The sequence below is a fragment of the Habropoda laboriosa genome, unplaced genomic scaffold (assembly GCF_001263275.1).
Source record: "Habropoda laboriosa isolate 0110345459 unplaced genomic scaffold, ASM126327v1 scaffold713, whole genome shotgun sequence".
Taxonomy (NCBI): domain Eukaryota; kingdom Metazoa; phylum Arthropoda; class Insecta; order Hymenoptera; family Apidae; genus Habropoda; species Habropoda laboriosa.
Window position 1 is genome coordinate 304,790 of NW_017100832.1, and position 11,693 is coordinate 316,482.

At 28.7% G+C, this 11,693-nt stretch overlaps 7 protein-coding genes across 7 annotated transcripts in view; 3 read left to right on the top strand and 4 right to left on the bottom strand.

Annotated features, from left to right (window-relative positions):
• LOC108577257 (cytoplasmic aconitate hydratase-like) overlaps positions 1-566 on the bottom strand; it is an 8,301-nt gene extending 7,735 nt beyond the window's left edge. Inside the window, exon 1 of the mRNA XM_017940390.1 lies at positions 560-566. Coding sequence (XP_017795879.1) covers positions 560-566 — 7 coding nt within the window. The remainder of the gene's footprint in view (positions 1-559) is intronic.
• A 489-nt stretch (positions 567-1,055) lies between these two features.
• LOC108577283 lies at positions 1,056-2,008 on the top strand. The gene is made up of 4 exons (XM_017940419.1): positions 1,056-1,215; positions 1,505-1,566; positions 1,638-1,752; positions 1,945-2,008. Exons 1-4 carry the CDS (start codon positions 1,181-1,183, stop codon positions 2,006-2,008), a joined length of 276 nt encoding a protein of 91 aa, XP_017795908.1. The 5' UTR covers positions 1,056-1,180.
• Positions 2,009-2,279: 271 nt separating this feature from the next.
• Positions 2,280-4,718, bottom strand: LOC108577258 (protein RFT1 homolog). The gene is made up of 8 exons (XM_017940391.1): positions 4,524-4,718; positions 4,086-4,288; positions 3,823-4,009; positions 3,475-3,759; positions 3,288-3,419; positions 3,084-3,215; positions 2,515-3,015; positions 2,280-2,438 (listed from the first exon to the last, which is right to left on the bottom strand). The coding sequence occupies exons 1-8, from the start codon at positions 4,581-4,583 to the stop codon at positions 2,280-2,282; spliced, it is 1,659 nt and encodes a 552-aa protein (XP_017795880.1). The 5' UTR covers positions 4,584-4,718.
• A 557-nt stretch (positions 4,719-5,275) lies between these two features.
• Positions 5,276-7,224, top strand: LOC108577279 (S-adenosylmethionine mitochondrial carrier protein-like). The gene is made up of 7 exons (XM_017940414.1): positions 5,276-5,341; positions 5,769-5,925; positions 6,005-6,114; positions 6,299-6,539; positions 6,628-6,766; positions 6,839-7,067; positions 7,207-7,224. The coding sequence occupies exons 1-6, from the start codon at positions 5,276-5,278 to the stop codon at positions 6,951-6,953; spliced, it is 828 nt and encodes a 275-aa protein (XP_017795903.1). The 3' UTR covers positions 6,954-7,067; positions 7,207-7,224.
• A 91-nt stretch (positions 7,225-7,315) lies between these two features.
• On the bottom strand, positions 7,316-8,922 carry LOC108577259 (ras-related protein Rab-24). The gene is made up of 5 exons (XM_017940392.1): positions 8,751-8,922; positions 8,541-8,675; positions 8,098-8,186; positions 7,673-7,947; positions 7,316-7,380 (listed from the first exon to the last, which is right to left on the bottom strand). The coding sequence occupies exons 2-5, from the start codon at positions 8,652-8,654 to the stop codon at positions 7,316-7,318; spliced, it is 543 nt and encodes a 180-aa protein (XP_017795881.1). The 5' UTR covers positions 8,655-8,675; positions 8,751-8,922.
• A 768-nt stretch (positions 8,923-9,690) lies between these two features.
• Positions 9,691-10,962, bottom strand: LOC108577263 (phosphoglycerate mutase 2). Its single transcript, XM_017940395.1, has 3 exons — positions 10,740-10,962; positions 9,944-10,441; positions 9,691-9,877 (listed from the first exon to the last, which is right to left on the bottom strand). Exons 1-3 carry the CDS (start codon positions 10,837-10,839, stop codon positions 9,711-9,713), a joined length of 765 nt encoding a protein of 254 aa, XP_017795884.1. The 5' UTR covers positions 10,840-10,962; the 3' UTR covers positions 9,691-9,710.
• A 541-nt stretch (positions 10,963-11,503) lies between these two features.
• Positions 11,504-11,693, top strand: part of LOC108577264 — a 1,008-nt gene continuing 818 nt past the window's right edge. Inside the window, exon 1 of the mRNA XM_017940396.1 lies at positions 11,504-11,649. Within this exon, the coding sequence (XP_017795885.1) occupies positions 11,504-11,649 (146 nt within the window). The remainder of the gene's footprint in view (positions 11,650-11,693) is intronic.

The window sequence follows — 11,693 nt, forward strand, 5'->3', positions numbered from 1 at the left end:
TGTAATTGAAATTTAGTTAATTAAATAAATTAACTATAGAAATTAAAATGAATTAACTTATTAAAGAGGATATTGTCCTGAAAAAACTGCCTTTCATATTATTTTACTTAAATTATCGTCAAATGAAAATTTCGCGGTGTCATTTCGAAATAAATGAATACGCAAAAATATTGGTATAATGTAGATGTCATTTGTAACAGGTGTCACAATTGTATTACGAACAGCGTGACGTTGTGTCTTTCTGACTTAAAACGAAATCTCTCGAATTTATATGTCCAAATGACGATCAGTTTCACATTGTCGTACACTGTCATGTAAAAATAACGTACGAACATACAGTTTAAAACGTTCCTTTTTCCGGTGACTTCTTAAATTGGGACACTAAATGTATAATATTATGCAAATTTGAAGTTACGATAAATTAAGCAACATTTTGATTTTTCTGCACAAGGAGATTAAGTTAAATAAGTAAATCATTATAGACATTCCTTGTTTATACTAATTTTTCAATTCTTTCTTAAAATATTTAAGAGCAAACAAAACAGATCTTCACACTTACCAGCCATGATTGTCACTGTACCAGTCACGTCGTCCAGTTCACTTCCTATGTGATGTTATTTATATAGGGTGACAAAACTGTACATTACAAACTGTTATCTGTATGGAAATTAACTACTTGCTTTAATGTCACATAATTAAAATAAGATGATAGGAAATTAGAATTGTGTTGGGTTAAATTAATACTTTAATTTCGTAAAATTAAAAATTATATAAGAATATACTTTTATATTCTACCAATGTGATATGCTTCAACTATTAAATTTTATGAACAACGCTATTGTATAATTACAATATAAAATATAATATTTGTTAAAACTTCATATTTTACTATTTAATTAAATTTAAGCAGTAAAGTTTTAATCTTTCGATATATTTAATAAATACACAGTTTATAAAATAGTTTTTTCTGTGACACTCTCTAGATGCGATAATCGATCAAAAATTTGCAGTCAATGCGATGTATCGAACGATTCGATTAAACCTGTTGCGACAAGAACGCTAACTTGTGAACGTACACAAAACCGTGTGAATATTTATGACACATTCATTAAATTCAATTGCTTTTAATAAGTATCCCATTTATATCAAATAACTTTTGCAAATAAATTGAAGCTTTAAAATGGAAAAGAATTTAGAAAAAACACTAGATGACGTGTAAGTTTAATCCGAAGAATCTTATATTACGTTTGTGACATAAAGTGTTTATATTATTGCTTTTAATGCAAATTATTGTAAAACGTAATATTTTTATCACTATTTAATCCTAGTACTAGTTTTCTTCAAGTACATAATGGGATAATTGTGCGACTAGATTTAACCTCGAACAGTTAATAATAAAAAAATTTTTGCTCTTATTAATACAAAGCTTAAAATAAATTACGTAAAATTTCTAAAGAGTATTCGACGATTAAAATTATTATTAAAATTTAATATCTTTTAATAGAAATAATACTGAAGGCATTATTGGTTGCATCTTGGCTGATCATGCAGGACTATGTTTAGGAGGTATTGCATTTTTACATTTACAACTAATAGTACATTAACTAAGAGAGTAAAGGTAATATAAATACTTTCAGCTAAGGGGGATGCATCTACTGACAGTGCAGGAATAATTGCAGCTATTGCAGATCAAGTTGCAAAATTAGAACCTAAATCACCAGCACCAATTATCTCCCTTCAAAATGAGAACAGGTAATGTGAAAAGATTTATTTTAGTATTCTGTGCTCAACAATTGTATTAAAGATCATTTGTGTTAAAATTAAATTAATGTATAAAATTGTTAATTAACAAATTTATTAAATACCTTTGGAATTAAACTTTTTTTTTAAGTGCAATATTACATTAAAATATAAATACAGAAAACATAATAAATTATTTTATAGGAAGTGCCTTATACAACGTCAAGGGTCAGTAGTAGGTGCAATTTACAAGGATGTTTCTGTGTAAAATAGTTTTTGTTACCCAAACTAATAATACTGCTTATATTTTAAGATAAGCCTCATTATGTTTGATTTATTAATTATATACATAAACTCTGAGTAAGTAATTTTAAAGTGGTTTCATTAAGGTAGAACTTGTATTTGATTTGAATTATACCAATATAGAAAATACATAATTATTAAATTTAATAAGATTTACAGAAGCTCTGCATTGCAGCACTCTTGTAGATAATTTATATGTAAATATCAATAAACAACCATTAGAAACATATTTAAGGTCAGTCACATTTTTTGTGCCTGTTTCTTCTCTCATACCATTTATTTGTAACAAGTCTAATTAGATCATGATGTTCATAGATCCAAGATATGAGTACTATCATAAACATTATCATTCCAATAGTTAAGTGCAATAGTTTTTCGTCTGGGAAAAAGTAAGTCTGAAACATAGCAATATTAACCTGTAATACAATACTTTCCATTAAGAAATGAGAAAATAAGAAATTATTTCTTTACATGAGACACAGTGGTGATCAATGCTGCTATAAGAAGAGATGCAGAAAACATAGGCTTTGGCACTAATCCGCGTAAAGGATGGTGCACTGTATCATTGTATCTTTTATTGATAAAGACAGTAGAATGGAAGATTCTTAAGCTCATGTTTACACAGTTTCCAAGAATAAAACCGACTGGTCCAAACCAAATGGCAAACAAATACGATGCGCATAAAAATGCGATTGATTCGTAGATCATAATTAAATTGCTCTTGTTTATAGTCGCGCTATCAGCTGTTGCATTAGTGTAACATTCTGTTACTCCATTTATTCCCAAAAGTAGAATAGCTAAACAATGTGCCCTCATTAAAACCACCGGTAGATGTGAAGTTAATTTTGTACCACCATACAACCATAATAAAGTGCTTGAATATGATTGTCCAAATACTAATACAACTAAACCAATAGACATAACAGCTGAACATAAATGAGTAAGAACATTTACACTTTCTTGAATTTTCCCCTAAAACATACATCATTTATCAAACTGTCTTATATAAATATATATTAAATCTTTCATCTACTACCTACAGGATTTTGATCATTAATTGGTTTATCTCGTTTAACCATTTGGGTAAAGTAGAAATATCCACTATCTTCTATTGGACGGAAAATAAACCTTGCTGCTAAAGAACCTAAATTATTTACAATCTCATATGTTCCCTTTGGACATAAAAAAATCGAATTAATTTAATAAAAATTTAATTACATTAAATATTTATCATTAACAAATACCTGTTCGGTAAATGTTAATACTGGCATTACTGTCATAATTAGTCTTTCTCCTTCTGTCAAAACTTGCTTTAGAATTCCTTGTCTGAAGAAACTCCACGTAAGAATAGACAATTTTTTATCTAGATATGATTCCTAAAATGCAACAGTTTACATACATTATATATGCAAAATATATTTTATTACATACTTTGTTCTCCAATTGTCCAGGCAAGAAGTCCATTATTGTTTTAAATGGAAATTCTCTGACAACATACTCATCACTGCTATCTTTCAATGACATTTTCCTCTTTAACTTAGACTTATTAATTTTTTTAATATAATAATGAAAGTACAAATAATGACTAGTAGTATAAAATACTGCTGCAACTAATTGAGCTACACCAAATGCAAGCAATGCATTCTCTGAATTCTGAAGTATTAATGGGACAAATGTTATAGTACGAATAGCAATCATGATAGTGTCAAGTATAATCTAAAAAAATGAATAATTAGAAAGTATTTTAAATATGATCTTAGTTTTAAGTTAAGATCTTACTTTCAACCTAACAAATAAAAATGCACTAGCAACCAGTTGAACAATTAAAGATGATAGTTCAATGATACAAGATAAAGCAACTGCCCAAACTGCAAATGTATAATATGAGGGTAATGCCTCAGTTGTTGATAAAACAAAAAGCCAAATATATCCAAACATTATAGACATTATAAAACATATAGGAACCCTGGAAAAATATTTACAATTTATGTATTTATACTAATTTGATTTATATTATGATGGATTTAATTTAAAAAACTAACGTCATCCATAGTAAATTTACAACTTGAGCCCAATTGTGTTCTGCTGTGTTGGTTAAACAAGCTTTCATAAATGGTTCTCGAGATAGAAATAAAATCATTGATTCCAACAATAGTAGCCTCACATTTATAACTCCTAAAACTGCTTGACCCACATGTCGAACAACAAAAGCATTTAAAACAAAGGTAACTCCTCTGCATAATATCTACAAAGAAGACCATTATGATTGTTTTCTATATACATTTTTATTCCTTAGAGACAATTTAGAAATTTTCAGTTTTTAATAAGAATTGTCAATGTTATCAATACAAAATAGTGTAGTTATCAATGATAGTAGTACAATTTGTATTTATAAATATGATGTAAGTTTTCTAACAAATAGATAATGATATTTCTTGCGACGTAATACGCTAGTTTTAACAATTATGTTGGTGCAATACCTGAAATATAATATTGAAGGAAGCATTTTCCAAGCTGCTTTTCAAAATAGTTTGAGACATTTTTATGGAGGATCAAGTGAAAATATAAATCTTTCGAGATTCCCGCCCAAAGAGAAGTCAATAAAATTCAAGGTTATGTGATCACTTCAACAGTACCTAAAACATCGAGGTGATCATTTTTCGGAAATTTCCTTCGCGCTCCCGACTAATCGGAACGTAGCAAATACAAAAGCCAAGAATTTCTTCATACTGCATGAAACGGATTTCATGACGTAATTCTCAATTTTCTATATATATATTATATCTAGTAATTTTCTGTCAAGCATCTTCATCTATTCTTGCTAGTGAAAAACTGTTTTTAAAACAAAAGTTTTTCCTAACTTAAATACCAGTAGAGTTTCGAGATATGTGAGATTAGGTTAGGTTTCGCTAGCAGACTACACAGTAGAATTAAGGGTTGTAACTTGTAACAGAAGTAAACGATGAAGTGATGTCATTATGTAATAATGTGCACATGGTCTTTACGTTTCATGCTGTTGCTTCGTTCACACATACAAAAATGCTAAATTTTTGAAATAAATACTTTTGATACCGTTCTCGTTCACTTATCAAACATTCCATGATGGTTAATCTATCATTTAAACGATGATTTCCAATTTACCAATTAAATTATGCATTTTAAGTGTATTTTAAATTGTCGTACCTCTATTCGAAAATGTTAATATAGTAAAAAAGTATTGTAATAATCAAAGATGATACAAGAAAATAATTCAACAGATAGTACCAGCGCGAAAAATGTTTTCCTTACGTCACTTATCGTAAGTAAATAAATTTCTGTATAATTAGTACATGATTGATTGTCATGTATGCTTCAATTTCTAATATAATTAATTACATGTAGAAATTTGTAAATTTCTAGATGTGTATAAAATTATAGAAATTATTCCATAATCATTTGATTCTTTATTTTAAACTAATGTACATTAAAGTGGATTTGATTTCTTAAATAGGGGCAATTCCATAAATTCAAGTAATTTAAATAGATAGAGTTTTTGTAAATCAAGTATATCTTCATGTAAATTTCTAATCAAGTAGTTGTTTCTATCAGAAGTAGCATTTATATAAAATATACTATACTCTACAATAGCAAATAATCATAAACTTAATTTATAATTATTTATAAATATTTTTCTAAATGATGTAAAATGCAAATATATTCTTGAAGAAATGTTAAAATTACAACAGTCAGGTGCTTTTGCGGGAACCATTTGTGAATTTGTATCATTTCCTCTGGATACACTTAAGACACGATTACAAAGCCAACATGGTTTCATGAGATCTGGAGGTTTTAATCAATTGTACAAGGGTTTAAGTCCTATGCTGATAGGATCTGCCCCATCAGGTAAATTTCAAAGAAATACTAAAATCCTTCAGAATTATTACAGAAAATAATGTTGCATTAATAAATGTATTGTTTGCAGCTTCTTTATTTTTTATAACTTATGAAGGAATAAAACTAGTATTTCTACCTTCTATACCTGAGCAGTATCATACATTTATACATATGACAGCAGCATCTGTGGGAGAAATGGTAATTTATATCTTGTTAATATTGTGTGTAAAAGATAAAAGTAATAATAAATACACATTTTTGTTGAATGTTTGCAATATTATTTTTTCTGTTGTATTACTATATAAATAAGCACTTATTTTTTACTTTTAATTTACATTTAACAACTTTGTATAACTTAAGAATTTTGAGATATTACTGATAGGTGGCATGTTTAATTCGAGTCCCAGTAGAAGTATTGAAACAAAGAAGACAAGCACTTCTACCAGATATTCATAGATTGCCACTGAGAACTTTGTACCGTGGCTATGGAAGTACTGTGATAAGAGATTTACCATTTGGTGTCATTCAAATGCCACTTTGGGAGTATTTTAAACTTTGTTGGAAAAGAAATAAAAATTGTGAATGCACTCCGGTAGAGGGTGCCATTTGCGGATCGGTATCAGGTAGAAAATTAAGAAAAAAAATTATTTAAGCTACAAGCATGAAGAAATATTGTATTTAAATATTTATACAAGTATTGACGTTTTATAGTGGGTATATCTGCAATCATAACGACACCTTTAGATGTTGCTAAAACTAGAATAATGTTATCAAATACAACAGTGGAGAAAGATGAAATAAAAGTATTCATAATGTTAAAGAACGTTTACCAGGAATCCGGCTTCAGAGGGTACATAATGAACGTATTTTTCAAATTATCCTTTTTTTAGGTTCTACAAATAATAACGATAGATATCTTCAGGCTTTTTGCAGGCTTTCTACCAAGAGTTAGTGGGTTTACCATTAGCGGATTCATTTTTTTCGGTGTTTACGAGAAAGTTAGACAAATTTGTATTTCAATTTTACCACCAAAATGATATACAGGACATATAAATTCATGTGTAGTTGAATACATAGAATTCGAATCTAATTATAGAATTAGAGTCCAATTACATTAGGAATTAAAAATAAAAACAGAAAGTGAGGCAAAGGTAAATTTATTTAACCTAAGTGGTGGTTTTATTGAAAACACTGCACTTCATTTTTTTTTCTTTTTTTATTAATAACAAGTAACCAAAAATTTGAAATTTTTAAAAAATAATACTTCAACTGTCTGGTTCTTTATTACAGAATACAAAGAGAATGGGGATTTATGTGATAATGGATTTACTTATGCTAAATATTACGTTTAAACCGAAATAACTAAAAATTACAATTTAGGAAGTACATGTTTGCTCTTCTATATTACATTTAAATGGTCGTAGATATGCACAGCAGCTTCTTTATAAACTTTACTTACCATCCCTTTAAAGAATACATTTCAAGAAACCAATAAAAACAACATCAAAGGAATGTAAAATATGAAATGTATTTAAAAATAATCTTTAAGGGTAACATTTTCCTTACATTTACATGTAATAATGTGTCAAGTTACAGTATGCTATAATTTAGCATTACATCAACTTACATTTGTTATATTTATTTGTACAAAGCAATATAAAATATGAAAGATGAGAATTTTAATTATTTTAAATATAAATTTTATTATAAATATTAAATGTTATAATGTTAATACAAGTATAATATATATACTTACCAACATTTTCTCCAGTTTTACTAGATGTTATAAAAAACTTAGCTTGAATGCCTGTGGCATATGTTTTTACAACATCTACATCAAGACTTGGAACTTCATTGTGCTCTAAGATATCATTTTTTGTAGCACAAATGTATACTTTACAACCTTCTTCAATACTTCTGAGCTCCCTTATCCAAAATTTTGCTCTTTGAAATGTAACTGATTTTGTAAGATCATAACATACAACAGCAGCTTTTGCACCACGATAATATATTCTAGTCATAGCATCATATCTACAAATATATGTTAATAAATTGCAAATTAGAATGACTACTTTTTAATGTTTTATTGTTAATCATTTACATTTCTTTAAAATTATATTTCATACACTGAATAAATATTACTAAAAACTTGAAAAAATATATATTATAAAGGTCACCTACTTTTCACTGCCAGCTGTATCCCATATTCCCATGATAAGCTTTTTTCCATCGATCTCTATTTGCTTAGCTGCAAACGCAGCGCCTATAGTCTAAGGAAAGTTGAACTGGGTTAATTTGTTTTGTGGTGAACCTCTTAGACGATTCTCAGTGCAAATTTTAATAATTTTATTTTAGAATATTTCTTCCACGCCGCGGACTAAGAGAAACAAGACGGCCTAAATTAGTACAATCCCTAGATCAATCGTTTCGAATTTTACAATTCGTAGAAAATTTAAAAACAATGATCCGTTGAAATTTAATAACCTTAAAGTTTACACTTAAATAATTTGTTATAAACTTCATATTAAATCGAACTGATAAAAACTTCCAAAGTGATTTGATAATACAAATACTAATTAAAAGTAAACCGATGCGTAATCATTTTTTTGTGTAATTGCACTTACATTTTGATAAGATAGACTCTCGTTAAACCTTTCATTTACGAAACGTTCCACGAGGCTTGTTTTTCCTACTGATGCATGACCCAATAAAACCACTTTTAAATCGACACGATTCATCTCTGAACAACGTTGAAATTTCTAAAATACAGGAGTACTATGAAATAAACATTATCCTCTTCTGTAACATTTAGGTTAGAATAATCATTGGTGTACTTTGTATTGGTCGCTGATCGGTGACTAATACTTCTAGAAAACAAATTTCTACTGAAATGACACTACTAGTAATGATTCAGCAATCTTATCAGTTCAAATGTACGCTCAACACGCAAACTCGTAAATGCGTAATACAAATGTAGTATTGTTTGGCATAGCAAACTTGACGCTTCCCCTGGCCATCCCCACTACCCTTTAATTTTACACTGTCACTACTTAAGGGGATGTTATGGTGTACGTAAATGGTTTAGACAAATGATTTTCAATTAGCTGTCGATAAAAGATTTAATAACACGGATGTTAATTTTTAAATGACTCCTACACAAGAAATTGTTAGAGATGGCGTTGTTTGACTTCTGAAAATTTGTTGTTCTTGTCTAAACTTATTGCTTTCCTTATTTAACACGCAGCATTATTGCTATCCTTATCTACCTCGTTTGATGAGTGCTATCCTTATCTACCTCGTTTGATGAGTGCTATCCTTATCTACCTCGTTTGATGAGGTTTACCCCTCATCTTTGCCTTGTTTACCCCTATTCTTTTCTTCGTGTAACTTATATCTTTATTGCTACATATTCATTTATTACTTGTTCCAGATGGCGCTTTTATTTTGTACGTCTATATTCTTAAGTAATTGTTTTTTAAACTGAACCCTTACTTTTAAGGGAAATGAAACAGTTATTGAAAATTTGAAATTCAAGTTAACAAAAATTAAAATATCAAGGAAAAATAATTACATTTAATGTTTTAAAATTTTTATACTTCTTTTACATTTTTTAATTAGATTTCAATAAATATTTATTTAATATTTTTCTATTTTATTTTATATAGATATCCCTTGTGTATATACCTAAGTATACCTTTTAATGATGAAATAATTTTTTAACAATGACAAAACTAGAAATTAGTATTTTTTGTATGTATGCAATGATACAAATTATACAATGGACTTCTTTAACTTTATTTAGCTTTTCCTTGTGCAGCAACAGCTGCCATTGCAGCTTTTACAGTTTCTTCATCACCTAAGAATTTCATAGATACAACAGGTTTAAAGTTTTCATCTAGTTCATAAACAAATGGAATACCAGTTGGTAAATTTAAACCCATAATTTGGTCATTACTCATTTCTGAAAAAGTAAGTTGTTAGTATAATATTTGTATAAAACTTATTGTTTGTGAGAATAAAAACTTACGATCTAAGTGTTTTACTATGCCACGCAAGCTGTTTCCATGAGCAGCAATTATAATTTTCTTTCCCTCTTTCAATTGTGGGATAATGGTATCATTCCAATATGGTAATGTCCTTTCAATTGTCAATTTTAGGGACTCAAATTTGGGAAACTCTTCTGGTTTTGGTCCATCAGCATATCTTGGATCCTTTACTATGGCTTCATAATACTTATGATCTGCTTCCATAGGTGGAGGGGGTACATCAAAAGATCTTCTCCAAATTTGAACTTGCTCTTCACCATATTTAGCAGCAGTTTCAGCTTTATTCATACCAGTTAAACCTCCATAATGACGTTCATTCAAGCGCCATGTTTTACAAACAGGAATGTTCTCTTGACCTGTTTCTTTCAAGATTGATTTTAAAGTTTCTTGAGCTCTTGTCAACAATGATGTATGTGCAATATCAAACTTGAGGCCTGCATCTTTGACTGCTTTTCCTGCTGCAACTGCTTCTGTTTTACCTATAATTTTAAGTTTATGTTATTAGAGAATTATTATTAAACATATTTCTGAAAATGATATATTTAAATAATTATTAAAATATCGTTATATAAATCATGTGTATTTTGTCTAACATTTCTAACTATATGACATATTTGTAAAATAATTATATCATTGTCATCATATTTGTGTATTAATTCACATTATATACATAAATCTTTAGAACGAGAAAACCTAACCATCCCATAACATTTCCAACCGTTCGACCTTTTGCCCTTGAAGTTTGTTCTCGAAATTTATTCTTTGAAAATGACTTACCTTTGTCAGATAAATTGGCGTCGTACCATCCGCAAAACAGATTCAATTGATTCCATTCACTTTCTCCATGGCGTACCATAACAATTGTGTATTTCGACATTTTTGTATTGCAAGAACTAACAGCACGTAAAGATGAAACACGGTTCGTAAGCGAAGATCTCTGCTCAATATTTCTGCACAACTGCTTAAACCGAAAGCCCCCACCACCTGTCACATCTTTTGATCGTGTGAGCACTTCATTCAAAATTTTATATAAACGCATTATTTTACCATTAAACACTTTTTCTATATAGATCGAAAAATGTTATTTATTGAAAAACGTGACTGGTCTAGCGAAATATATTTACAAACGTTGGTATTCGGATTTGCTTCTTTCTCGTTTATGCAGATGATAAAATATTTCGCGCCATTGTAACAAATGGTTAATTCTCATTGTACGCCGTATTTAATGTAATACGTATCAAAAACAAGTAGTTTAATAGTGTTAAGTACTGAAGGTTAAAATATGAAATAAATAATTATTTTTAAACACATGTGTACAGTTTTTATACGTTAACAATTAGTCGTACTATTTTTAAGAAAGTTTATCTATCTAATTGAAGTGAGACATAAAATAACCTTTTTGAAGATTAAAGTATATAGTTTTAAATAATATTTTGAATCTAGTTTAAAATGATATTACGAAAATAGCGAATGCATGTTGTCATCGTTGTTTGTTAGTACTTATTAATTTATCAAGAGAATCAATTAGTCAATTCCGTATAATGGAACTTTTAAACGATCGAGAAGTTGATGATACTTCCGTGTTATGCAAACATTTTTTACAAATTTCATGCAACTGGCAAATTACAAATAACAAGCAGTATTATGATGCTTTCACTGTGACAGCTTCGTCTCAAGAATCTGAAAAGTAATCGGAATATTTACATACTAGAAATATATTAATCCTTTATG

What these genes read in the sequence shown, in the direction of transcription:
- LOC108577279 (XM_017940414.1), top strand. Translation starts at nt 5,276, where the DNA reads ATGATACAAGAAAATAATTCAACAGATAGTACCAGCGCGAAAAATGTT. An exon ending in TTTTCCTTACGTCACTTATC is followed by an intron (nt 5,342 to 5,768) that starts GTAAGTAAATAA and finishes AAATTACAACAG; the next exon opens with TCAGGTGCTTTTGCGGGAAC. An exon ending in CAGGAATCCGGCTTCAGAGG is followed by an intron (nt 6,767 to 6,838) that starts GTACATAATGAA and finishes AGATATCTTCAG; the next exon opens with GCTTTTTGCAGGCTTTCTAC.
- LOC108577258 (XM_017940391.1), bottom strand. Translation starts at nt 4,583, where the DNA reads ATGTCTCAAACTATTTTGAAAAGCAGCTTGGAAAATGCTTCCTTCAAT. An exon ending in TTTTATTTGTTAGGTTGAAA is followed by an intron (nt 3,760 to 3,822) that starts GTAAGATCTTAA and finishes TCATTTTTTTAG; the next exon opens with ATTATACTTGACACTATCAT. An exon ending in TATTAACATTTACCGAACAG is followed by an intron (nt 3,216 to 3,287) that starts GTATTTGTTAAT and finishes TTATGTCCAAAG; the next exon opens with GGAACATATGAGATTGTAAA.
- LOC108577263 (XM_017940395.1), bottom strand. Translation starts at nt 10,839, where the DNA reads ATGTCGAAATACACAATTGTTATGGTACGCCATGGAGAAAGTGAATGG. An exon ending in CGCCAATTTATCTGACAAAG is followed by an intron (nt 10,442 to 10,739) that starts GTAAGTCATTTT and finishes TTAAAATTATAG; the next exon opens with GTAAAACAGAAGCAGTTGCA. An exon ending in CATAGTAAAACACTTAGATC is followed by an intron (nt 9,878 to 9,943) that starts GTAAGTTTTTAT and finishes TTACTTTTTCAG; the next exon opens with AAATGAGTAATGACCAAATT.
- LOC108577283 (XM_017940419.1), top strand. Translation starts at nt 1,181, where the DNA reads ATGGAAAAGAATTTAGAAAAAACACTAGATGACGT. An exon ending in TGCAGGACTATGTTTAGGAG is followed by an intron (nt 1,567 to 1,637) that starts GTATTGCATTTT and finishes AAATACTTTCAG; the next exon opens with CTAAGGGGGATGCATCTACT. An exon ending in TCCCTTCAAAATGAGAACAG is followed by an intron (nt 1,753 to 1,944) that starts GTAATGTGAAAA and finishes ATTATTTTATAG; the next exon opens with GAAGTGCCTTATACAACGTC.
- LOC108577259 (XM_017940392.1), bottom strand. Translation starts at nt 8,654, where the DNA reads ATGAATCGTGTCGATTTAAAAGTGGTTTTATTGGGTCATGCATCAGTA. An exon ending in GATACAGCTGGCAGTGAAAA is followed by an intron (nt 7,948 to 8,097) that starts GTAGGTGACCTT and finishes ATATATTTGTAG; the next exon opens with ATATGATGCTATGACTAGAA. An exon ending in TAAAACTGGAGAAAATGTTG is followed by an intron (nt 7,381 to 7,672) that starts GTAAGTATATAT and finishes TATTCTTTAAAG; the next exon opens with GGATGGTAAGTAAAGTTTAT.